We start from the raw sequence: 27,879 nt of genomic DNA, 5'->3' as shown, positions 1-27,879 counted from the left end.
CTTCCCTCCCCACACCCGACGTGCTCGCGAGAAAGCCGGGGAAAGGGGAATCCGGCGCAATAAAAGAATATGACGGCCATAAAAGTTTATAGCGTATAAATTTGTGAAGGTTAAGAACTAAACGGCTGTAAAGCAAACACGGCCGGGGGAAGGGGGGGGGGAGGGCTGGAGGAGACAGAGGAAATATGGAGATCCCGAACATCATTTATCCAGCGCCAGAGCAACGAGGGGAGCGGGAGCCTCGGGATAATACCGTTGGATTATTCAAACGCGCGCAACTTTACGAGTCTCCAGCTCCCGTCTAATCCAAATATTACGATGTATGGTCCGCAGTTACGAGGTGATCTGCGTCTGCATTACTCCACGCCTTAGAAAACAGGCAGCGAGACATTCAACCATAAGGAACACAATCATGACTTATTAGGCTCCAGACGTCACCTGCACTTGAGTCAGGTTTGATATATAGATGAGACTTCCTGGAGGAGGGTCTTGTGAGAGCGAGAAACAAGTTTTATAGAGATTTTACTCAACTCCAGTTCAGGTTTAACCAAATCTAAAAGTTTACAGTCTGGAAGCCAGTGTGACTGCTCATTTGAAAGCTAAGACTGGCAAAACTGAGTTCTTTTTTGTTGCTCTTTTGTGACAGTCTTTTTGTCACATTCTCGTCAGTTTTTTTGTCACTTTTTCATCACAATTCATCGCTTTTTGTCACTTTTTTGTCGCTTTTATTTTCTTTTCATCACTTTTGGTCACTTTTTTTCTTTTCATCACTTTTTCATCACTTTTTCATCACTTTTTCATCACATTTTCATCACTTTTCATAACTTTTTGTCACTTTTTCCCCCTTTTTTCCCTTTTCATCACTTTTTCGTCACTTTTGTCACTTTTTTGTCACTTTTTTGTCATTTTTCTGTTGCTCTTATGTGACTCTTTTGTTGCTCTTTTGTTGCTCTTTTGTTGCTCTTTTGTTTCTCTTTTGTTGCTCTTTTGTTGCTCTTTTGTTTCTCTTTTGTTTCTCTTTTGTTGCTCTTTTGTGACTCTTTTGTGACTCTTTTGTGACTCTTGTTGCTCTTTTGTTTCTCTTTTGTTTCTCTTTTGTTTCTCTTTTGTTGCTCTTTTTTTGCTCTTTTGTTACTCTTTTGTTGCTCTTTTGTTTCTCTTTTGTTTCTCTTTTGTTTCTCTTTTGTTGCTCTTTTTTTGCTCTTTTGTTACTCTTTTGTTGCTCTTTTGTTGCGTTTTTGTCAGTCTTTTGTCTCGTTTTCATTCTCTTTCTTGGCTCATTTTTGTTTGACGCTTTTCTCAAGAAGCTTTTGAATTTGGGTAAAGAGAAACTGGAGAAAAGTGAAGTTCCTTATTGCGCTGTTTTATGATTAAAGTAAATAAATAGAACCTTTTTTTGCTGATTAGTGCTGCAGCTAACGATCATTTTGGTAATCGATTCATAATTTTTTATGATTAAAGCAGCACAAAGTCACTTGTTTACCTTAATATATCCTTTCCGTGGTCCCTCTGAGTTAATACAAGTGTTAATGGGATGATTGGAGGGTCTTTCATCTCCCCCGGTGTCTCTGGCCAGAAAACCATGTTTGCAACTTGACTGCCACCGGACCGGAGCCACCAATACACACTATTGGAATCACGAAGAAGAAGCTAAAAGGCTAACGGGAAAGCTAACTTACGGGCTAGTGCCACTACAGCCAAGTTTAAGTGAAAAGAATTCTTTCCATTGTATTTCTAGACTCAGTTTATTGCTAATTTCTCTGTAATTCCTGGGCTAATTCACATGAAACATAAACTGTCACAGAGTTCAAAGTCACCTCTTCCAGCAAATATGAACTATGGTCTAATTATTTTCTCATAAAGGCGTCCAAAAGTGGAGACAATATTGAAAAACACGTTCATGATGTTGGTCAGCAGGACCAGTGTGTCCGCTTTGTGAAACCAATCACTGTCAAAAACATTTGGAAAACGGTTTCTCTCCCGTAGAGCTGTATTGGCACCTGCTCCAACTGAAATAGAATGATAGAATTTGTTGAAGCTAAACCACACAAACAACCGCCTGCTGAGAGTAAATGCAAAACCAACAGTGCAATATTTTCTGAGCTTCATTCATGTAACTGTATTGTCAAACTACAGCAACAGTCTGCAAGAAGAGGCATGGACATGTGACATCCTTCAAAAGCCATGAAACGGACGATACTTACCTAACTGAGAGCAAACTGGTCTTTGCAAAGATTTGAGGAAAAAAAACTGTACGTTAAGCGCACAGATTACAAGCTGTACGTAGACTTGCTCACCCAAACCCCTATGATGCTGTCAATACGCGATCACAAAAGTAATATGAAGTTTTTAACTCAAGCTATAGGCCAGAGAAGTGTTCAATAAACAATTGAATGTACAGACAAGTAAATGTACAGCAGTTTTATTCAAGTAACATCACTCTTCCTTGGGTACAGATACAGACTGGAATCGCCCATATATGGTCATGTTTGAAAACAGTTAAGGGGGAAAATGATTTGGAGAAAAATCTAAACTTTCTCTAATTATTCAAAAACTACTTTAAAGGGGCTATATGGAGTTTAAAAATGTTAAAACAAAGTATTTTCCTCCCCCTACATGTTCCAGCCTTGTCCTAATGTGCAGAATGAGCTCAGACCTGTTCACCACAACTGCCTCTGAAATCCTCACTCAAAAAGTTGTTAAGTCATGCACAAGCTTAATATAGAAGCTGCAGTTACATGTATGACCTGAGGTGGCAGTAGTGAGTACAAAATGACCAACTTGCATCTAGTCTTTTTAACAAACGCTGATTTATGAATATAGTTTTCTACTAAATAAAGACACAAAGACATGGAGAGGAGCAAAGTGGTTCAACAGCCCATCAATACATACAAAATGGAGAATGCTAACATGATGCCACATGTTAGCCTCGTGCTAATGCTAACGCTAGCGCTAGCGACGGTTGCTGTTTATTCGCTTCTACTGAACAATCTGCTGTGAATAAACATGCATATGGGCCCGTTTAAACTTGACTTCATTTGTATGTGATAAATAAGTTTATATTTCACCAGAAAATGGCTAAAAAAGAAGAAGATTCTATTTTCCCCCTCAGCGAAGCCACGCCCCCTTCTTTGACACGATGCCGTCTGTATCTATAGGGGAGACTTGGGCTGGTTGTGTGTTGTGACTTGACATATGAAGTTAAACAGTTTTTCCAAGGATTAGTTTGGGGCTAGTTGTCTCACGGACTCGGGGGTTGGTTGTACAAAAAAAAAAGTTAGGTTTTGATCATTCTATGAAATGTAACAGCTGAACAAGAAGACGATGGAGTAATGAATGACATCCAAGACTGGACCAAAACATCCCTTGGTGCACATTGAAATTGATTTTGACGTTCGGGTGATGAGAAGTGGACTCTTGGATAAAAAAGGGTGACAACCAGCCCTGGTCTCCACTAAATGTTGCGCCGACTGAAAAACAAATAGCCTGTGTGGTTCTCTTTAACAAGACCGTGTGAGTGGATGGAGGGCTAACAAGGCAGGCTTGAAAGAAATCTCGCCGACAGTTGTGGTTTGCGTGCTAATTTGTCACGTCCACACCTTCGCCTGAACGGCTCCCTTTGGCTGCGAGGGGCCCCCGCCTGGCGTGTCCCAGGCCCCCGCGGACGCTCCCTCATCGCCTTGATGGGAAACACAGAGCACAGGCCCGCGATGGTGCCGTCAGTTTGAGCGTTAAAGTCAACAAAAACTACAAGAAAAGGCAGTCAGGAGTGAGGGACTGGGCCGGTCGGGATTTCAAATCGGCCTGGGGCGCCCTCTGCAGTTAGGAGTGGAAATGACACATTCTAAAACAGCAATGACAAGCTTTCACTTTGAGATAAGGGCATGCTCGCAAATCCACGACTGTGTGATGAACACGCTTTTACTTCTTTGACGCAACAAAATACAGGAAATACAGAAACTACCAACGTAGGGCCAGGGGAACAATGTGTTTGTGGCCGTACCACCTTTGCTCTGCCCCATCCCGCCAGACCTCGGAAGCTAAGCAGGGAAGGTCCTGGCCGGTTCTTGGATGGGAGACCGTTTGGTAACACCAGAGCCTGGTGAATGTAGTAAGTGGTTGGTGGTGGTCGGAGGGGCCGATGACACAGACTGGTTGCCTCGCTTCCGTCAGTCTACCCCAGGGCAGCTGTGGCTACAATAGTAGCTTACCATCACCGAGTATGGAATGAACGAATAGTGCAATGTAAAGCGTCTTTGAGTGTCCAGAAAAGTGCTCTATAAAACCAATGCATTATTGTTATATAGCTCGAACAACCCTTGTCTACAATGAAAAACGAAGCAAAGCATTATTTGATCATTATTAGCTTCAGAGTAAAAGAGTTGGGGTGGATGGTCCTAAAGTGGGATAATGTAGAAACTCTTAAGTCAATGACTCTTTCTGATGTGAAAGCTATTGTCTTATTAAAGGCACACTGCGTAACTTTTCAGACTATACTGTTGCCATTAGTACAAAACATGCTCGTAATGACCAGCTCAACACAGAGAATGCTATTACTGCAGTGGGTAATCACATAGTGTATTTAGATGTGAACCTAACCTGTTTAAATCTCAAATTCTGCTGACTTTAGTCACATCTCCATGGAGACGAGCCGCAGACGGACCCACTCCCAGTAAGGTAACAGTCATGTCTTAGGAGAGCTGAGGCCGCTCACAGCAAAGGCACATGTTTGTTTGTATGTGTACGAGGTATATTTCAATGATGGAAAAAAAAAAAAAAAAAATGCTTGTATTTCAATTTACATTTTTGGGTAAAATCCTGACCGTTTTGTAACCATACTAGCGTAAAGTGACTGTTAATATATCTTTGAACAACCATTCTTATTCTTAGTACTACCACACATACTAATACATCTTAGTACTACCATTCTGATAGCTCGCCTGTTTTACAATGAACAAGTGATCGTCCAAACTTGCTCAGATGCTCTTTTATGGCCGTGTGTTGGCTCTGTATAAAGGCCCACTTTTAGAAAAACCGTCCTGTGCGCGAGCGTGTGCGCTGACCTCCTTTTTTTTTGTGTGTGTGGTCCCACGCACGAGGAGAGAGGGTCCACAACAGCGGGGGTGGGGCCTTCTGTGGGAGCGAGAGGTGAATGTTCTCTCTTTGTGGCCTGTTTGCACTGAACAAAGGCGACTTGAGGGTTGAAAATTCTGCAGTGAAGAATATTTGACCATAAGGTGATTATGAATTGCCAAGTAAAAAAATAAACCAATAAATGATTCAAAAATCTGCCTGTGAAATGTTTCTTTTTTTTTCTTTTTGGCATTTAAGGTAAAGACGCAGCATGTTGTTTTAAGTAAATTGAAAGACATTATCTGATTCCAAGCAACAAATGTTTTTTTTTCTTAATTTAAGTTAAGCTTTCCACTTATATATATTTTTATTTCATTTTTGGCACCTCACAATCACTCTTCATGGGAGAAACGTCAGCTCAACTCGGTCTACATCAGAATGTTTTTTTTGCAGTGTAAGACCCGGTTTGGTTCTGGTTTCGACCCGGCTGCTCCAGGTTTAGGCCTCGTTCCCGGCTTAGGTTCAGGTCTGGAGTAGTTTCAACCTGCTTTAGTTGGAACTAAGACCTGGTCAGACCTGGTTTAGCTCTGGACTCGCCCTAGTATAGACCTCAGTGGTTTAGTCCTGGATTCAGACCTGGTTTGGTTTTTGTTTTCCTCCCTGTCACAGCGGCGACCCCCCAAAACCCTTTCCAAACCAGACAAACGGTCATAGTTTCAATGATATATATATAAGCCACAGAACAATTACGCTGCGATCTCTTCATTATAACTGTCAGCCGGGTTTGGGCCTTTGTTTTTTTAACCCCTTTTTTTTGGCCTTCAGTTTTCGTGTAGTCCTGGTTTAGTACCTGTTAAGGCTTTGCTCATGGTTTTTATGTGTTTAGACTTCATCCACTTAATCCAAGAGGTCAGGGGTGGGTTGTAGCCAAGATTTTTTTACTCAAGTAAGCGTAATGTTACTATTTTACTCAAGAACGAAAAAAAATAAATAAAAAAAAATGCAACTATAAGAAAATGTTACTCGAGAACTGTGAGTACTGAGTAACTGTTTGAGCGTAAAAGTCTGATTTATGCTTATTTATTTCAGGCTAAAAATACAAATAAACTATAAAACAACAACATTAATTTCAACATATAAAAGCAAGCTCCAATTTGGCCTTTCACTTGTGACACTAATTATGTGGAACAAAACATGTAATAATGTGAAAATCCTCATATTTCCAAATAAAATACTATAATCATGTATTAATATGCTGCATATCTGAAGAAAATTTCTTGAAATCATTACTCAAGTACATGAGTAAATGTAACTACCCGCCTCTGTCAATAACAGTAGCCTGTACAAAAATAATTAGAAGCAAGGATAACGAGGGAAAATAAATAAATAAACAGCAAATAGTGATTAGTGCATAACGTCGAGCTACACATTTTCAAATATATAAATATATCTCAATTTAGGTTCATATGCATTTGTTTATATTAAAGACAAATAAAGGCCTAGAGACAGATATCGCGCATGGGTTTTGGAGAATGGCAGCTGTGACCCCCCCTCTCTCTCTTTCTCTCTTTCTCTCTCTCTTTTTTTTTTTTTACGTTGTGTTTACGGCCTGTCAGCGCATACACACCTCCCTGACACCACTCTGTCACCGAGCAGGCCTTCAGCCCGCGGGGGTATATAGGCTAAAACGGGCTTTTAAAGACTCTATGGCGTGCGTAATTAGTGACGTTGTGAATGAAGTTAGTGTAGTAGTCACACGGCGTTCACATTTATTATCTTATATAATTGACGCAGCATATATTGTTCAATACACTACAAAAAAAAGAGAAGAAAATCGCTATAAAAAGAAAACTGATCAATCATTTAACAAAATAAATGATGTGTGGGCTATCTAGGCCTATGTTCTGTTATGCCTCGACATTTCAAAATCAAATAATGACACTTGTATTTCAACTCACATATAATCAATAACACTAGCGTTTTAGCTTTATTGCGTGTTTACCCACCCGCCAAACCAAATAATTCGCAAATAATCCGGATATTATTTGTTTGAACGATTTTTCCACCCAAATCCCCTAAATCTTTTTTCTCTTTTTTTTTAGTCCGCGCTCCTCGAAAGCGCCATAAACGTGATTTACGAATTGTAATTAATTTTCCCATCAATCAAATAACCACAAATCACGTTTTTTTTATTTTTATGTTTTAATTATGATTGTTGTTCTCGCGAATAAACAAGCGTAAATTACGTCGAGCTACCTCCTAATACAGATGAGCTGTCCAAATGTTGTGGTTCTGTTTTTTTTGTTATCGTAGCTATAGGAATGAACAATGATACAGACGCTTCCCCAACCAAACTTCATCTTTACGCACGCCTCTCACTGTCTTGGCGATCACTTGACCAAACATTTAGCGCGTACCATTACCTCTTTATGGCACGAATTAATAGCTCCCAGCTTGAGTCTCGTCTTAGTCCCGTGTAGCTGCTCCTAAAAAAAAAAGAAAAAAAGAAAAATCATCCCCCGTCCTGTCCTCTTTACCCCTCTCACACCGCGTCTCCATTTGGGTTCGCCCTTTTTCCCAAACCGGCCCTCAAAGCGCTCCCACAATTACACCGCGCCGTTTGCTTTTAAAACCGCTTATTGAGCTTTATGTGCGGGGGGGCCTTAATAGAACCATAAAGTTGATGCGGAGGGTGCCGTTGCGCGGGGAGGCCGCTTGGAGGCGCTCTTGCTCCACGGATGAAACCCCGGGAGCGCGTGAACCCGCCTGTGTGAAAGGTCAAGCGTTCAAGCTTTTGAGAAGAGCGAATGCACGCTGTTTAACGCTGGCTTTGCTTTAGTTTAGAACTGGTTTGGTCACGTTAAGACTCAAATGAACCTATTTTAGCCCTGCCCTAGTTTTTCTTCATGGTTTAGTCCATTCTCTGACCTTTATTAGTTCATTAAAGTGTTTTAAATCCGATTTAGGCCGGATTTTAAACACTCTAGTGACCTCTCTTAGTCCTGGGGTTTAGTCCTGGTATAGTTTAAGTTAAAACCCGGTCCGACCAGGTTTAGCTCCGGCTTCAACCGAGTATTGACCTTGTTTTCGTCCTGGCCTAGTTTTTGGTTTCCTCCTGCATCCTTGACATAATTTAGGAGCGAGTGCGTAAAAGCGCATGGTCACAACGACTTTGCGCTACTGTGATCCTCATTAAGACCTGGTCTGACCTAATTTACTTCCAGCCCCGACTTAGTATAGACCTCAGTCCTGGTTTAATCCTGATGTAGCCCTGGCTTAGCCCTACCATCCCGGCTTGGACTCGTTTTTTTAGTCTAGATGTCGTTTTAGGGTGTGTGCGTAAAAGCGCCTTTTTTGTTGTTGCTTTAGTGTTTCTTTAGTTCTCGGTCATTTTAAACGGCCCGGGGCGTGGAGAGGAAGGCGAAAACCTAAGGGACACCTCGGACCATAGGAGTACAGGATATAGGCGGCCAGGAAATGTTTATTTTTCCCTGCCCCAAATTCACGCCAAGGACGCGCGGCTGGACACAGTTCATTTTCTTTCTTTTTTTTTTTTTTCCTTTTTTGGGGGCCGTGCGTAAAATGTGTACCCAGGCCGTATAGGAGCAGCAGGGTGCGCTTCCTCCTTCTTTTCCTTTCCCAGGTAACATAGAAGAGGGAGGGGGGCTTTTGTGTGCGTCAAGAAGCTCCTGCACACACTTCACTAAAACTAATACAGACAAAAGTTGGGGAGGTTTTGCTCCCTAACGCGCTCGACCCTTTACAGGCCGCGCGAGTGATTTTGTGTTTGTTATTAAACGTGTAAAACTTTCCCAGTGTAGGCTTCAATACAATCGGAGGAACGCGCAGGAAAATGATGGTTGTAATTTCAAAGCGAACCACAATCAAATGCGTAATTATATTGGGGGGGGCGATGGGGAGGGAGGTGCGCATGATAAATATTCTTCATTTCGCGGAGTTACTGCGACGGAATGCGTAACCAAATTACGGCGCTCAATTTGTGATTTAGTTTGTGTTATAAGAAGGACCTTTCCATATTGAATTAGTGATGAGACGAGAGAGAGAGAGTTCGCTCCCAGACAGCAAAAAAAAAAACGGACACCAGGAATTGATCTCGCTATAGATTTTCGCCAGTGCCTTTTTTTTTTTTTTTTTTGCAAACAAACAATCCGCGTCTGCCCGGCCGCTCCGCATGCACTGACCCTATGCGCGCCGGTATACACGACGATTAAGTCCTCGTGTAAAGTGTCGGCAGTTGCGTTGTTTTTACGGCCTCCGGTGGCGCAAAGGGCGGCGTCGTAAACCCCCTTTTTTGTGTATGTGTGTGTGTCTGTGTGTGTTTTGTTTTCCCGCGATAAACAAGATGCGCGCTGCCTGCCCCTCCGCTTTTACAGGCACTTCTTCCCCGAGCCCATTAGCCTCCTCAGGCCTCCCCACGTTTATGGACGTCATATTTATTCGGGTAAAGTGATCAGAAACGCGCTCCCCCCCCGGTCGCGAGAAGCGCTCCTGGAAGAATAGGTTTCAAATTCGGACGTTCTTTACTGATACTTTTGCCATCACAGAGGCCTGAATGTAATGGTTGTTGGCTTTGAACACAAAAAGGGAACAAAAAGGGGGTGAAGGGGCTGAGGGTGTAAAGCAAAGTTATGATTAAACGTATTGTATAACTCCACACACACTTTTATAGCACATTTCTAGCCCTGTAGCCCCTTTTTCCTGTGTGCCTTTTATCTGGCTACAAGAGAAACGCGGCCACAGTGTGTCTAAGGCGCGCGTGCACGTGTCTCCATGTGCGCGCCGAAGCCAATAGGATGAAAGTCTGATAATAGATGCAAATTATCCCCGAAGCCACAGTCACACACCACATACACACACAAATATACACGTCCACGTGGGCGCGCGCGAGGCCGAGGAGGAGAGACAAAGCGCGTGCGCGAAAGAGAGAGCGGGGAGAGAGAGGGCGCACGGAGAGGGAGAGAGAAAATATGAAACAACTCATTTGCAGAGGAGTAAATCACGGAAAAGCCGTTTGAGAGCGCGACAATGCTCCCGCTTACAGCGCGAGCACCGGAACTGTGATGCGCACGAGCCCGTGCTCCTCCGCCGTGTTCACGCGAGCCCCTCGGTCTGATCCGCCTGCGCTGGAGCTTTTATGGACTCGGTGTGATTGTTTGTGTTTATCTGCTTGTTGTGGCGCGGATACGGAGCGCTACCGCGGACACCGTTCCTCACACCGCGAGCGGCCAGTGCGTCGTGGCCGTGAGGGGACGCGCCACAGCAGCGGTCCAGCCACAGCGGCAAGCTCACGGAGCCGCGTGCGTGTGTGTGTCTCCCACGCAGCGCGAGAGCAGTGTCCCCTCTGAGTACCACTCATCCCCGCTATAGACATGAGCTCTTATTTCGTCAACTCGCTCTTTTCCAAGTATAAAAGCGGCGACTCTTTACGCCCCAACTACTACGAGTGCGGCTTCGCGCAGGACCTCGCTGGGAGCCGGCCCACTGTGGTCTACGGCCCCGGCTCCGGAGCCACGTTCCAGCATGCCCCGCAGATTCAGGACTTCTACCACCACAGCGCCTCGACGCTGCCAAGCAACCCCTACCAACAGAGCCCGTGCGCGGTCACATGTCACGGCGAGCCCGGCAACTTCTACGGATACGACGCGCTCCAGCGACAGACGCTATTCGGGGCTCAAGACGCGGACCTGGTCCAGTACAGCGACTGTAAACTCGGAGGCGCGCCGGGACTCGGAGCTGACGACGGGGACGCCACCGACCAAAGTCCGTCACCCACACAGCTTTTCCCGTGGATGAGACCTCAAGGTGAGGAAGCGCTCTGGACCCCTCCACGCAGCGTAGTGTATGAGGCGAAAGTTGAGGGGAAAAGTTGCTTTAAATCCTACTATTTACGCAGGGCAATTAGAACTTCCTGCCTCACAAAAAAGTGCACCGAAGCCACTTTTATTGTTTTATGGCCGCTCTCAAAACTTGTGAATGGTTTTATGGTTTAATGGCCGGGGCAGAGCTGCTGCTGCTGCTGCTGCTGCTGCTGTTGGACTTACCGCCGGAGAGCGAGCGTGCGGGGGAGAGAAGGGGCAGTGAAGCTCCCCGGGAGAAGGCGCCGCTCTCAGCAGCACTTGCACATCAGGGCTGCCTTGGAGGTCTGACTCGGCTCGCTTTTACGACTTGCCTGTGGTCTGCGGGGTTATTGGGAACATGGCCGCCTCCCCACGGGCTACAGACTAGGAGACAGGCTGAGTGGCTGTAGTCGGCTTCTACGCGGCGTGCCTTGGACGCTATTGTGCGGGCTCTTTATGGAGTATGGCATAGAATATCTCGCTATAGACCTGGTTTACGACTGTCTCCTGTACTCGAGTTTCAGCGCGTTTGTAGGTTTCTTTGCAAATCGGAGAAGGCCAAGGCTGCGGGCAGGTTTCTTTTTATGGAGTCTCGAATTTCATAAAATATTCATAGCTAAACATTCATGTTGCCAACAATTAATGGAGACGCTTTTATTACTTACTAGACACAAATTCAACAAAATGTACCTTGTGATTCGGTAACACAAGACTTGAATTGGGTCAGTGTTGGCAAAAATCTGCGCGTAATCAAGACATTTGCAGGCATTTCCACTCCACGAAGCAAATGCTAGCACTTTACGCGCTTTGTGGCACGATGCTACGACGCGTAAAAAGTTGGAATCGGCCTTAACTTTCCGACCCCCGAGCTTTAATTTTTAGGCTTAGCGCGGATTTCCCTGTTGTGGTTGAGGCATATTCTTAACGCAGACCTGTCTCCGCGCAGTTAGGAGACTTATAGTACGTGGATTAGTGCCCGCGTTCTCCTTTAGGCTCGGGTTTATGATTCATTCTGAGCAGTGCTGGGTTTTTCTTTTTTTTCTTTTTTTTTTTTTAGGAAGGGAGGTGAAGATTTAACGCGCGGTGATTACGCGGTAAGGCGTTTTGACAAGACACAGGAGGACGGGGGATGACATGTCTGTTTTTAGCAGCTATAATTCTCACCCCCCCCTTTCTCCACTCCGCGCAAAAAAACGAGTCGGGAAGTCCTGCGTTGGAGAGAGGCTTTACGGTGCGCACTAGTAGCCTATTTATTTTTATTTTTCTTTAAGTGCTTGTATGGACTTTTGTGGCTTCATGATTATGCTCGTAAAGCAAAGGGGGACGGCGAGCGGAGAGGAGCAGCCGGTGTTTACGCGCCTGCGTTTTGGTTGGCACCTGCTCCACCAAACCCTCGCTCTTAAAACAGGGCCGCGCGATACATCGGTAATTATCGTTATCGTAATATTTAGCGACGCAATACACATATCGCCAGGAACGCTTAACTTAAAAAAGTGCCGCCGCTAGTTTTAATCAGGATTTCCTCAATTTAGACCAATTATACACTTATTTTAGTTCCGATTTATGCTTTTTTAAGTTTTGTTGTGACACTTTAGGATGAATTAGGGCGTGTGAACAATATTGCAGTAATGTCGCTACCGCAATATTCAACACAGTAACTGAATGTCACAATATTCTCCCCATGTTGAGCAATCCTACTGTACACACTGCTACATTAGGAAGACAAACAGAGCAAGATGTTTAATGTTAAAGCCATTAAACAGTATTCCTTAATTTGGCACCGGGATTCTCGTGCGTAAAGTACACGCCAAATGCGGGTGCCGTACGTGGCTCGCGTTGCCCCACTTTGTCAGCTGAATTTCCAGTGATCTACAATTTCCAAACACTGGAGTCGGTTTCACGGCGCGCCGCTCCACTGCTGCCCCCGCCGATCGAGCTGCGGAGGGGCGAATACAAACAAGAAGCCAGCCGTGTCGAGCCTGGGCTGGGAGTACTTTCCTGCAGCAGCAGCGGCGGCAGCAGCAGCAGACTCGCTTTTTCCCCCCCCTCTTTCTTTCTTTTTTTACAGCCCTGGTTTGATGGAGGGTATTACGGTTGCTAAGCGCGTAGGATTTATGGTGTTATAATGCCAGAAAGTGAGGCGGTGTGCGCGTTTTGGGAAACCCCTTTGGTTAGCTCACTTTTTTTTTTTTTTTTTTGGAATCCAACGTTAAATGCTCAAACACACATAGCAAAACAGAGAGAAAGAGGACACACAGCGTTTTCTTGTCTTGCGGACCACATTGGACCACCCGTGTGCTTCCTGTACTTGAGAGAGCGCAGATGACTTAGAAAAAACGTCAAAATGCAATGTTCAAGAATAGCCAAAAACCCTTGCAAACGTACACATTTCGCTGCGGCTTATACTTCAGCCCTGTCCACTGAAAAAAATGATTATGCGTTTGGCTCTCTGTCTGACTTTTTCACCGTTTCGCTTCTCGAGACAGGAAGCGAAACGTCGTCTTCTAAATCAAACCCCAAAAATCTGTCAAAATATAAGCTCTAATCTTGTTTCCTCTGATCTTTTTACATCTCGTCCCCCTGGTTTGGGAAAGGCAGAAAGGGCGCGACCCCGATAACCTTTGGAAAGGCCCCTGCAGCGAAATGTTTAGGCTTCCCCCCCCCAAAAAAAAACAACGTTGAATGATACGTCTATAAGCGAGGGCGAAACGCAATTACGCCCAAAACTGTGTACAGATCTCTAATGGCAGCGGTGGCTTTTGGCGTCCTGGATGCCCAATTGGATACACTAACTTATACTCCGAAAATGTCAAGTGCCCAACTGCCCTCCCCCCGTCCGTGTGTTTGTCTGGACTTATCTAATTGGCCGCGTAAAGGTTCCGTGCGTAATAAGGCCGGGGATGTTTTATAATACCCGGCTGCTATCATTTTCTCCTGATCATAAAAAGAAAGAAAAAAAAAGAAAGGCGGAGTGGGGTGATTGGAGTTAGAGAAGGGCATGGGGTAAATAAAGCCACGCAGATTTACAGCGTGTTTACGGAGTTAAAGGGTCTGGGGAGGTGAAAGGCGCCGGGGTTTGGATCTCATATTGCGCACTGCATGGCGGTGATGTGTTCTTTGGCTGCATTTGGACAGTGTGCCCCCCTATGGCACCTAGTGTAGGCCTGACACAAGATGTAGAGCGCGCACACGCCGTCACGCAAAAAAACAAATTTCGCAGTTTTAACTCACGACTATGGGATTCGATAAACGTACACAATACAGCTGGAATTTGGTAATATTATACTTTTTTTTTTCGGTCACAAATCATGGAAACCACAATACATTGTTTATTTATATTTTACTTGATAAAACAAATTGAATGGTACAAACGCCCTTTTTAAGTGATCATTAATAGAAATCAACACCTATCCCCACACTCTAAAAAAAAATAAAAAAAATGGAATTGCACAACATTTGGGCTTATTTAGCATATGAATCAGGATGTTTGGTGTATTTTGCCTCGTATATGTTTGAAACAAGGAAGCAAGAAAAAAAAGAAAGAAAAAAGAAAAGAAAGGCACAGCGCAAAGTCACGTCAACCAAGCGCCGCGAGTAGATACAACTTTACCTAAACGTTGCCTTCTGTGCAAGTTAATGCAAATGCAGCGCAAAGGAATTCTGAACTAAAAAACCTGCAACTTCCTGTTTTCTGCAAGGTTAGTAGGGTTACCCCAAACTGTGCAGTGTGAGTATTCCTAATTCTGCATAACTGACTCGAAATAATTTGTTAAAGTAGAAATGTGAAATATCTACATTTGGGTCGACACTTTATGTTAAAAAGCAAAGAAATTATGAGTTGTTTTCCATATGAGCTCATACCAAGAACCAAAAGATAGAGTAAAAAATGTGCCAGTTGAACAAAAACGTTGTTTTTTTTGTAGTATTTTTGCAATTAAAGGCACACTGCGTAACATTTTGGATCTCCCTGTTGCTAAAACAAAACCTGCTCCTCACGAACAGTTCAACACAGGGCATGCCTTTTCCACAGTGGGTATTCAAAGAATGGATTTGGAAGAAATTACAGTCCGGTCTGAGGGGAGGTTTGTTTGGTCATGTCATGCAGTGTAGCTTTAAAATTACTCAAGTTAACAATATTTGACCGGAATTTGTGTAAGAATAAAAAAAGTAAAAAAAAAAAAAAACATGTATTATTTCTTTTATTTTTTTATTTCAATGCACATGTATTTTACTCAGAAAAGCAGTGTGTGCACAAATCGTTATTTAGCTCTGGCAAAATCAGAGAATAAAAACAATGCAGGCTTTCCACTTATTTGGCTTCTGTTGCCATGGCCACTGCTTACACCCCTCTTATGGTTTCAAGTTTGCTTCCGAGCGGATAAACATATAAATACTATGACGCAGACTGGACTCCAAACACAATTAATTCAGTGTCCGGGCTGTGTTTGAATGTCCACGCTATTCCCTTTAAGTGCGCTAAGTCGTGGTCACGCCATTTTGTGTCCGAATGTCCAGAGAGAAAAATGAAGTACGCTCACGATTTCCCACGATTTACATCACATGTCGCTTATTTTTTTGTGAACAAAGCACTTTAAATTGTTACTATGGAAAGTGTTTAACGTTAGCTTGAGCGGTTCAATGTCCTATAACGTCCTCTATCCAATTCAAGGCGCTACCTTTGTTCACTGATCTGACAATTTATCCATAAATATAAAAACATCTCTTCAATTTGGTCAGTCTTGGTCGAGTGCTTAAAAAGATAAATCGCTAATTTCACTGTCAGTTAATTAATTAATTTTTTGTGCTTTGGGGGGGCATGTGGTGCATGTGGGGCCCCATATGTGCGCCCACACGACCCGCTCTTGGAAGTGTCCCTGTCTGGTCATCTAAATCTCTCGTGGTTTAGTATTCCATTGCATCTGTGTGTTTTTCCACTCTAGATGTGGGACTTTAGACCCGGCTTAGTCCCCAAGCTGGAATACCTTACGAGTATTTGGTGGGAAAAGTTTCAAGTTTGAGAACCCACCATACAACCAAATATGGTCAAAAATCAGAGCATCCTGATAGCTACACAAAATTAACCCAAGAAAAAGGCCGTGTACCTGATTTTTTTTTTTTTTTGGCAACAAGAAATAATAGAGCTAGCATGTATATCATCTCCTGCTAGCTAGGTCCGATCTCACATTAACAACGTCCAAGGCCTTAAAGACAAACCCCCCAAAGTCACTGTTCTGCACTGTAAAATGTAAAATTGTTTCAAGGCAAAAAACTAATCCCAAGGGCTGCCAAGAAATGTTTTGTTGAACCAATAACAACTTTACAATGTGGTCGATTTGAAATTTGAGATTCACTTCTTTAGACAGTTCAGTTCAATTGCATTCTTAAGTTGACATAACTGTTCTCAGTTCTCTTAAGTGAAAAACGTCAACTGAAAACCGCTATGTCAACCTAAGAATACAATTGAACTGAAGAATTGAATCTGAAATTTCAAATCGACTACATTGTAAATTTGTTATTGGTTCAACAAAACATTTCTTGGCAGCCCTTGGAATTAGCTTTTTGAGTCGAAACAATTTTTACATTTTACAGTGTGGCTCTTTCTTGTATTGATACAGGCAATTATAGTCCACCACATTTGTCCCGTGTATATATATCCCCCCCCGCTAAACTCACAGCGCTTTGCCGCGACTTCCCAATTAAGCGCTAAAGGTCATCTGCTCGTTAATGGACGCCGTGACGCTCCCAGTCGTTACAGGCTCCTTATTCAAATCTATAGCGGTGGCAAAGTCGTACACATATATTTAGCTCGCGGCCGTTATGGAGCTGTTTGTCCTCGCTAGCCTTTAGGAAGACGTTAAAGAAGTCGCAGTAGTTTGGAGGGGGCGCCGGATGTCACACATTTTTCTACTGGCTAACAGCAGAACTTCACTAATGTTGTATACAAGTTTAAAGCCTGAACGTTATTGTGATAGATAGCTATGTTAATGGGGTTTTTGCTGTTATTGTTCATTTAAGGTTTTTTTTTTTTTTTTTCATTTAAGGATAATATAAATATAAATGCCAGATTTGTTCCACTAAATTGAAATATCTATTTTTATTTATTTTTTGCAGTGTGTTCTGAACTAGTTGGTCATCACGGGGTTATGGCATTTAGCGTCATGGGCTTTTGGGCCCCATGTCTGTCCACGTGATCTGCTCCTAGAAACGGCTCTGTCCGGTCATTTTCATTTCTTCAAATCACATTTTTACTTCAGTATTCCGGTGTATTACCGCTTTAGACATGGTTTTCCACACAGATTAGCCCAATTTAAGATGTTTTTTTAGACCCTTTTTAGGCCCCAATTTGATCTTGTTGCAGCAGGCCCCTGTGGTGCATATGAGGTACTCCAGTTCAAAAAGTGAAAGAGACACGTTTTTTTTTTTGCATGATATTCAATCAATCAATGGTTTTGTATAGCCCGATATCACAACAGGAGTCGCTTCACAGGGCTGCACTAAATACTAAGACAATATAACAAAGCAGTAAATAAGGCAACGTTAAGTCCAGGCAAGTGAAGTAGTAGAATTAAAGGCCCTGTACTTGTTTTTAATTCTGTTCTGATCATCATTCAAATCATACCTGATTTGAGCAACAGAATGGCTTTATAATCACACGGACATTCCTTTTTTCCCCCCCTCATGAATATCTCATGCTTCGAGGCAGCTTTTTGTTGGTTTCCTGACATGGCAGACCCCAACCCCATCTGAAAACATGGCGTACACTGTTCTATTATTCCAAAGCGCTACAGGGAGTTTGTATTGATGATGACTGAGTTTGAAAGCCAATTGATCTGTCAGAGCTTGCTTTAAAACCGGTCTTCTGGCGTCTTTGGATCGGGAAGTGTGTGGAGTTTGAATGACTATATGAGACACTACACTGTAAAATGTAAAAAAAAATGTTTCAACTCAAAAAAATCGAATTCCAAGGGCTGCTAAGAAATTTTAGGTTGAACCAATTTCAAACTTACAATGTAGTCGATTTGAAATTTGAGATTCACTTCTTTAGACAGTTCAGTTTAATTGTATTCGTAGGTTGACATAACTGTTCTCGGTTGTAACTGACATCTTTCACACCAAAGAATACAATTGAACAGAACTGTCTAAAGAAGTGAATATCAAATTTCAAATCGATTTGATTGTAAAGTTGTTATTGGTTCAACATAAAATATCTTGGCAGCCCTTGGAATTATTTTTTTTTTTTTTGTTGAAACAATTTTACATTTTACAGTGTACATGTGAAAAGGGGAAAAAATAACTACAATTTCAAACCTTTTATTGAAGATTAATAACATGAATGAAACAAAAACATGTTTTTCATTTGATATTTACCAATGGAAATAAAGAAACAAAAAAGGCCTGTGCTTGTGGTGGAATAAAAGGATTCAACCAGGTTTCAATGAACTTTTTTCAGACGTTGGATGTCTTATTTAGCCTCTGAACACACTTATTCTTTGCAAGTTGTGCCTAGTTTATCGGGTTATCAATCCTCTTAACCTCCGCCTTAAACAAGTGGGTTTTCTCCAGTTCAGCTTTACCCAACTCTTCAAAACTCCTTGCTCATTTGTCACATTTTTGTCGCTCTTTCGTGGCTTTTTTTGGTCACTTTTCTCTTCATTACTTTTTACTTTTTGTCGTTTTTGTCGCTGTTTTGACACTTTCTATTTGGGGTCAAGCCAACCCAGCACATTGGTGGACGATGTGCTGGGTTCAGGCGTGGGTTAAGAGGTCAAGAAAGTATAGATCGAAATGACTTTGACTTGATTTACCAATAAAATGAATGGACAGTAGACTGGAGACCGGGGTTTGGATAAAACAGCTCTCGTAATGCGTAAAACAGAACAACGATGAGGAAACCAAACTAAACCCACTGAAGTAACTCAACTTAAGCCGCTAAACCTCGACCCAAACCTATACTTTTACGTAAAACAACAAACACAAGAACCATCTCGGTGCGCGCCCGCCGGCCCCCGAAGCCTTCCCACAGACAGCGCCGCGCTTTTGCTTCTTTACGCACATCTTCCTTTCTCCATAAAGCCTCTCCCTGTCTGGTCCTTCTTTTTTTCTTCTCTCTTCTCGAGTAGCCAGGAGCGCTCGCTGGCCACGGATTGACCCTGGTGGAGATACAAGGGTGGGGAGGGGAGGGGAGGGAGGAGAGTCAGTCCATCAGTGCGCGTGGGTAACTGATGGAGATGTTTTCCTCCGCGTCTTTACCTGCTGCGGGCGACTCTCGGACATCGATGGAGACTTTACGGACTTTCAGATGCGATTATAGCCCGAGTCATCATCGCTCTCCTGGGTTAATCTAATCCGCCCCAGAAAGAAGTTTGGGAGGCTTGTATAACGGCGATGTATGTGCGTCTGCTGCTGCTGCTGCGTCTGCTGTGATAGTCGGACGTGCATAAGTCTGAAAGAAAAGGAAGATTGTTGACATTTTGCTCCGGACTGACGCCAATTTGGAATATTTTTCCAGTAAAGAACAGCAATCAGGGGTGGGGTGGGGTGGGGGGTTGCGTCACTCTTTGTGGTTATTCTATGGGACGGCATTTTGGTTCACAGACCGAGAAGAGTAGAACGCATTTGCTTCTTTTGAGAGACCACACTGTAAAAAAAAAATGGCTGTTGAATCATTTTTACAGTAGAATGTTGTAAAGTTTACAGTAGCACCGTGTTCACAAGACAGAATCGCGGTCGTTATGAATTAGCCCTTGATCTGTAACCATAGCGCTTTATACTACATTATGACACTAGTCCGTTTTTCTTGTCCAGTCTGTCAATTGTCCTTTATTATTTCCATGTGTTGTAAGGCAAGGCAAGTTGGTTTTGTCGAGCACAATTCATACACAAGGCAATTCAAAGCGCATCACAGTTGCATTGAATTACAAGAGAGCAGATCAAACCACTCCATCAAACATCGGCATAAAAATAATTGCTTACAGTTAAAAGCAAGTATAGAAGAAGAGCTTTATTTGTATAGTGCCTTTCACAGACACGGCCACATGAGACCATTTTACATTCACCCCATATATATTGTATCTTTTCTTGGGTTTTCATCTCGTCACATGGTCTTGATCACACTTTTTTTGTATCTTTTATTATTTTTTTTTATTTTATTGGTTTGTTTGGTCGGGACAGTGCATGTTAATGATCACAGCGTGCCGGATTGTAGCCTCGGGCTCATTTCCATCCGTCGTCCCACACTCGCACACACTCAAACACGCTCTCATTCATCCCAGACTATTGTACGTGTTTTTAGTGGAAGGGGAAACCGGAGGAAGCCTACGCAGACACAGGGAGAACATGTGAACTCCACAGGAAGGCCCCGTCCAGGTGGGAATCAAACGCAGGACCGTGTAGCTGTGAAGCATGAGTGCCAACCGCTGTGCCACCCACATGAGTAGTTCCCTACTGTCAGTCCACGAGAAATCATATATATCCTTTATTACTGTAAATACAATACAATAAATACTGTTTTTAATTATTTCATGGTAAATAAATACATGTAAATATTGGAAATATATATGTTTTACAGTTATCCCCTGGTTACTTGATGCCAGTTATTTACTGTACACTTTTCAGCAATTTATTTTTTACAGTGTAGCATATTTCTCGCTAAACTAAGAAAGAAACCTATGCTTTTCTGTTCATGTAGAGCTCTAAACTACAGGGTCAGCGGCTTTTGCGCAGGATATATTTGGATGATCGCCAGTTTGTCTACAAAAAAATGTCTCGGCACAAAGTAACTGGATTTCAATTGCGTTTTCTCCGTTTTATGCAAGTTATGTCTTGACAATTACGCACGATTCCACGGAAACGCGTCACTTCGTTGTGAACTATTACTTCATCTTTCACCGCGCGCTCTTTACGCGCATTTTACGCCCGGGTTCAAAGCGTAAAAAAAAAAAAAAAACATCGCCTCTTGTTCTTGTTCTTCTCTCTCCCCCTGTAGTTTTCAGATTCTAAATTTCCCTTCAGAGTCATGACGCGGGTGTCAGGGGCACGACTTTTTACAAGGCGCTTTTATGGCACAATTATCCGGGAGGAAGATAAACGTCCTTTTCCTTTCTTCTCTCTTTTTTTTTTTTTGTCTTTACGCAAACGCAATACTTTAATGTGAGGCGTTATTAAAGCCAGAGTCGGAGGTATTATGGATGCCTTCGTTTATTCGGGATTCATAGTTTGAGCTCTAGACACGAGAGAGAAAGAGGAAGAGGGAGAGGAATACATTTCGCAATGATCTTCGCAAATGATTGGTTCAATAATTGTGCGAAAAAACGTGACGACGCGCGAGAAAAAGCTCAAGGATGAATCACGTATTGTCATTGCGCGTGTGTCAGGGCCCGATCAGCCGTATAGGCTATATGATTAAACTTATTGTAGATACTGTTTTAATCTCTCAAACAGCATATACAGTAGAATTCCTTTAGCTTTCAAGCCGATGCTTTGAAATGAGTTTTACCAACGCAGGCAGACTCTTAGAACAAACTAGTGCACACTTTGAAATGTTGGTCAGTGACTGTGTTGGCACCGATGATTTGAGAGCAACATGAGGGGTTTCCGGAACTGAAAATAAAGATATTTTTCATTTTCAAGGACAGATGCTGCTGCATGCAAAAAACACATTTAAAAAGACAAAACTGTTTTTTTGTTTTTTTTTAATTTTCAGGTTTTGGACCCCGCGTGCACATCAACACATCAACCATTTTCCCTCCGGAATCAAATACACTGCATAATCTCCACAATTAGCGGTGTAACATATCGCGCGCAGATAATATATGTATACAGTTTTTTTGTCATGTTTTTTTTTCCCCCTTTATGTCACTCGTGAGACACGCTCAAAGTTACTCGCAGCACTCAAGTACCATTTTCGCCAAGTGTGCTTTTTTAAATTATTATTATATATATATAAATATATATATATATATATATATATATATATATATATATATATATATTTTTTTTTACAAAATAGCTTGATAAAGGGTGGGAACCAAAAAAAAAAAAAAAAGTATTACATTTCGTAGGCCTAACTGTTAACTATTAATAACTAGTGTGTGGAATTATTAACCTGTTGCTATCCATGTTTCAGATCTCTCATCACAAATATGGTCATTTTTACCCTTTAATGCCTTAAGGATGTAATTACATCCACATAAAAATATATTGTAGGCTATATGAAAAGTACATTTCGCCATCTGCACGTGTCAGTAATGACCAGAAAACGTTTCCAACAAAGTGAGCTGTTTAAATGTAACTTTAAGGTGAGCCTATATTCTCATCGTGCCGTTTGTTTCCATACGCGCCAAAGCGATTTTACGCGCGGATCATTTCCTTGTAGTCCATGAATCCTCGCGTATCGGCGCACGTCCCAGTTTATTAAAAATTGATGGCCGCTGGAGCGCGTGCTAGTGCTCTTTGTAAATAATTATCTCGCGCGCAGGGGGGAAGGCTCGGTTCATCATAAACCAGTGCGTTACTTTGATGTGTGCGCGCGCGCCCCCAAGTGTTCTAGCCTCGAGCGTGTTCACCAGTGTGCGTGCGTGTGTGTGTGTGTGCGCGCGAGCGCATGTGGTCCCTTTATGGCGCTCCTGTATCAGGAAGGCGCGTGAGGATCACATGGTTCACGGCAAAGCGCGGACACAAAAAACATATAGGGCGCTATAGATGCGACGTAAGGAGGGCGGGGTCTGCGCTCACATACCGAAGGAAACTCATTTAACCTCTTAACCCCCACTTGAACCGTTTTTTCACCGTTGATTAAACATATGGTACGCATTAATAAACAAGAATGCTAGAGCTGTTTATTATTTAAATACTGAAGCACTTTGGACCGAGGGCGACCGCCTGGAATAGTTGTGCAAGTGGGACATGTCACGTGATGAGGGACATGGAGGGACATGGAGGGACAGACATAAGAATTCAAACTTCGATTACATAAAAGCATTAAAGCGTTTCCTTCCAGACAGAAACAGTTCATATTCATATTCATATTCTATATTGTACGTTTGTGGCAAAATTATGTATTTTTAATGCCTCAAATGCAAGAAATCTATGCGTTTATATTTTCTAAAGAAAATCGTTTCTGGAATAACATTTGGCTTTTTGACAAATTGTGTAAAAAACAGAGAAAAAATGCTGAAAATGTCATTAAAACACTGGGTCACAACTACAGCTTGGTTCTATTGTTTTCTACCAGCACTTTAACGATACCGGTTTACGATACCGATACCTGAATGTTACTTTTTGGGATACCTACACTAAAATATTTCTCCTTTAGAACCAGAAAACAGAACAATAATATGTCTGTGGAAGATCTGCAAATTTACAGTATTGGGTTCATCTCCAGTGTCAAGAAATATGTGGAAAATGGGAAACAAATGGGCTAAAATTGCAATTGCGGCAATAAATAAGAAAAATGAGGGGAAATACGAGTAATGTTTTCCATTCCTTTCCATCTGAAACTGCATGAAACACAACAGAGTCTGTTACAAATCCTGTTACTGGGTTGTTTTAATCATATTTTCAGTCTAAAAGGCATGTTACTGTTTGTTCAATCAAAACCTGTGTGGAAGATATAACATTTTATGCGATATCTGAGAAGTTACATTTGTATTTGGGCTACGTCTTGTCATCCGAGGGTAATGAAGGGTCTCGGTGCCATCTATGAGAACACATGTTTTCTAATTGTTTGGATCTTTTAAAATATTCTGGAACTGATGGTTTTAGATAAACAAAACAAGGTTGCCTTTTTAATCCCCTAAAATCGTATTCTTTTTTTCTTCACATTTGAATGTGTCCCATTAGAGATGTTGCACTGAAGAAAAAGACTCATAAAAAAGCTTTATTGCTTGTTACGAGCAACAATATGAAAAAAAATCTAATCGTAAGGCCAGCAATGTCTGACAATATGTTTGTGGTTACTCACTGCATTTTGCCTTGCATTATGGGTAATATGCACTATTTCCCTCTCTGTTCTGCGTATTTGGACTATGTGAGTGCACGTTTTTATGAGCTGTGAGTGCATTTATGAACTAGTTGGGTGTTGTTTCGGTAAATAAGTCAGAGATCTCCAAGTAGTAACACAATCTGCACACATTTTCTTTAATGTGTTGAAATGTCATTGTTGTCGACCAAAGTCATGTAGTTTCATAATCAAAAGCCAGCATAATCAAAGTCGCTCTCCACCATTTTTGTTCCATAAAAGCAGCTCCCAGGGTGAAAAGGGCTGGAGACCCTGTTAAAGACCATTTTCTTGACTTAAAGGTGCATTATGTAACTTTTTATGTGAAAAAAAAAAGTTTTTATTTGTGCGTATTTGACCTTTCATGGACTCCATCTGCCTTTATTATTCATCACAGTGGCCTCTTGCTCCAGGATCGATTGTTTTGAAACGTTTCTGGTAGGCCATGGCCTCACAAAAAGGTCAAGTACGTACAAAATCGAGGTTTTTTTTCCCAACAAAAAGGTTGCACCAAGCACCTTTAAAAGCCTGATGGATGAAGTTTGTGTTATGATTTGCTGATGTTGCGTGTGGTCAACCCAAATAGTCAATATGTGGCGGAAAGGGGTCAACCTATTTTGTCACATTTTGACTGAAAAGGTTAAGAATTATGTTAAGGGCCTTTAAGTCCAGTTCTGACTTAAATGAACGTTGTTACTGACCACCTCGGATTATCAGCAGAGGGGGTTAAAGTACTTGATTTCATTACTTGAGTAAAATTACAGACACTACAGGTCAAAAAGTAAAAAGTGTGAATACTTATGTAAATGTAAATCATTATGGGGTAATGTGTGTAGTTGGGCCTGACCGATTTTTTGGGGACCGATACCGATATGAAGGGGGATGGCCGATATATAGGCCAATATTTTAAATCATTTAATTTGATGTATTTGTTTTGAATCTCTCAAATAGCCTATAGTTAAACATTCTTATAGTAAAGGTTTCAATCATAGAAATACATAGAAATACTGTCTATCTAATGGAGGTCGACCGATGTGTGTGGTTTTTTTTGGCTAGTATTTAAAAATGTCTCGTCTATAATTCTGTTTGATGCTTCTAAATGTGTCGATGTTGAACTGTGACAGCAGGGGTCGCTGTTTACTCATGTTTAGTAGGTATTTCAGAGGAAGACAATAATTAGCAGATTCCAAAAAAACGTCAAGTCTCTATCTCTTACGATTCAGAAATTATAAGCAAAAGTCTGAAACATAAAATATAATGTAAAATAGGTGTACAAACTTGTGACTGCGAAAAAAAACGGAGGACTGTCACTTTTGGTTCTGGAGATATCGGCCGATAGCCAGTGTTGTAAAATACTCAAATATCGGCCCGATTTATCAGCCGGCCGATATATTCAAGTCAGGTCCTAGTGTGTAGATTGATGATGAATTTGATCCATTTTGGAATGAGTTGCTCTAGAACTGCTCGATTATTGAAAAAAATAATAATCACAATTATTTTAGTCATAATTGAAATTCCGATTATTCAAACAATCATTTGTTGCCTTTTAAATAATCTTTATTTTATTTATTTATTGATCCAAAAACTATGCTGAAAATTTTCTGTTTTCTGAACAGTCATGAAAGTACAAATGATTTCAAGTATACCTCGATTAAGGAGAGGGGTCTGTTTCACACCTGCCCCCTGCTGGCCAGCCCTCACACCTGCGCAAGCAAACTGAGCAGCAAGGCCAGATGACATCATCACACAGAGCCATGGCACATGAAATGTTAAGGGAAAATAATACCAGAATTTAAAAAAAAGTTTTTTCCCCCCGATTATGGTCATTTAGTAATTGTTTAGTGTAATTATCGAAATCGTAATCGAATTTTGATTAATTGCGCATAACAAAATGTGGGGAGAGTGTAACGTTGTGAATACTTGCCGGATCTGCTGTTTCAAATGAGTTCTCAACGGAAGTTCTACTCAAGAAAACTCCAGATCCTCAAAAACTACTGAGTACTTATGGTTACGTAATCGTGATTGTTTGTAAAAGCGTTTAGCCGCAGCAGCAGCAAAGACTGTAAAGCATCAAAGAAGCTCATGTCAAGCTCCAAATGCCACATCTGGCGTGCTTTGGCAGGACCTGCAGAGTGTTTACCCCAACATGACCAGGACTCACTTGTAACGATGTGTTTCTGATGTGTTCCCCCCCCTCTCCCCCCTCTCCCCCCTCTCCCCCACCCCCCCACCCCACCAGCAGCTGCGGGCCGGAGGCGGGGCCGGCAGACGTACAGCCGCTACCAGACGCTGGAGCTGGAGAAGGAGTTCCTGTTCAACCCGTACCTCACCCGCAAGCGGCGCATCGAGGTGTCGCACGCGCTGGCCCTCACCGAGCGCCAGGTCAAGATCTGGTTCCAGAACCGGCGCATGAAGTGGAAGAAGGAGAACAACAAGGACAAGTTCCCCAGCAGCAAGAGCGAGCAGGAGGCCGTGGAGCGGGAGCGGCGCGAGAAGGAGCTGCACGACGGCGGCGCCAACGGGGCCGGGAGCGATGGTGGCAGCGGCGGCGGCGGCGGGGGGGCGGCGTCCATCTCCGGCGGGTCCACAGGAGGGGCCGGGGCAGGGGCCGGGGGGGGAGGAGTTCCGGTAGCCGCCGGCGCACAGGCGTCAGGGAGTGACGAGTGCTGCGAGAAGAGCCACAAGCCGATGTAAATGTAGAAGGGTTTAGGGAGCGGGTGTAGGTATGGGGCGGGAGGGAAAGGTATAGGGACATAGGGGCCGCCTTTCCACTGGAACAGTTCTCAGACGGTTCAGGGGTCCATGGACAATGCACTGTTTTGACAAGGCGACGGTTTCAGGATAGCTAAAGTCAAAATGATCTGCCAATGGTGTACAGAAATTGCACTTCCAATAAAGAAACAAATACAAACTTACTCCACTGGTAGGTTCGTTAAACTTTTCAAGCAAAGGAGTAGAGCAGGGGTGTCAAACTCATTTTGGGTCACGGGCCAAAATTCAGCTCCGATGGCGGGTCGCGGGCCGCATAGAATAGAGAAAATGATAATAAAGAGCCCCAACTTGACTGTAGCTTCATTAACGGCTTACACTTGTATCCTGGGGCAGACTGTCCATTTACCACGTGGCTATAATGTGTTGTTCAAATCCTGAGCTCTTATTATGTCAGTGCCCTCTGCTGGACACGTGTGGAACTCTTTCCAATTTTTTAAATGTAATGCCCCCTAGTGGCTAGAATGAGCATTATGGTTATTTAAAAAAAAATCATAACTCCACACAGGAATGGGCCAGAGACTTACTTACCCTACAGGGCAGAGGCCGGATTAAATCATCTCGCGGGCCTGATCCGGCTCGCGCGCCGTGTGTTTGACACCCCTGGAGTAGAGCCAGTGGAAGCAAATTTGGCCAACTTTGCTAAAGGAACCTGCCCTAGATTGTTCAGTTACTGTTTGACTTTGAACAGAAAGCTAGCTAAATCTACCCAAGCTATCTTTAGTCTGAAGCTTCTGCAGATGGAAGCGAAACTCCTCAACTGAACTAAACCCAATCCAGTCCACGATTCAAGCTTCGTCACGATCTGTCTTCGCCGATCGCGTGGCAGAATTGCACTGGTTGGACGTGATACAACAAGCATTTTCCTCGATTGGCCTACTTGTCTTTAATACGGTGGCGGCAAAAAAAGAACACAGGGTACGCTCATACATGTTTGCAAAGCGCAAAACACGGTTATTTCAAACAACATATTATTCGATCGTAGCAATTTGTTGTTGACTCCATTCACCTTTGCAGTGTTCTACCAAGCTTCATTGTTTTCAATCAACAGCAAACGCTCCTCTAAGAGTCTCTTTGTGAACGAGATTGAAGTTACAGGGTTACAGTATTGTCTCCACTGTAGCATCCATCATAGCATTTAGCTAGTTAGCAGGCACCCAGAGCACTTATTTCCACGTTCTA

At 42.7% G+C, this 27,879-nt stretch overlaps 1 protein-coding gene and 1 long non-coding RNA gene across 2 annotated transcripts in view; both read left to right on the top strand.

Moving 5' to 3' along the window:
• LOC306969683 overlaps positions 1 to 27,879 on the top strand; it is a 437,728-nt gene that overhangs the window by 213,887 nt on the left and 195,962 nt on the right. The window lies entirely within an intron of this gene.
• On the top strand, positions 10,091 to 26,622 carry hoxb8a (homeobox B8a; the record flags this gene model as incomplete). The annotated part of the gene is made up of 2 exons (XM_079565360.1): positions 10,091 to 10,896; positions 26,168 to 26,622. The coding sequence occupies exons 1-2, from the start codon at positions 10,464 to 10,466 to the stop codon at positions 26,620 to 26,622; spliced, it is 888 nt and encodes a 295-aa protein (XP_079421486.1). The 5' UTR covers positions 10,091 to 10,463.

This window comes from Gobius niger, assembly GCF_951799975.1.
Source record: "Gobius niger genome assembly, chromosome: 10".
NCBI lineage: Eukaryota > Metazoa > Chordata > Actinopteri > Gobiiformes > Gobiidae > Gobius > Gobius niger.
Note: the sequence above shows the minus strand (reverse complement) of the source record. Positions and strands in the feature narration are given on the sequence as shown.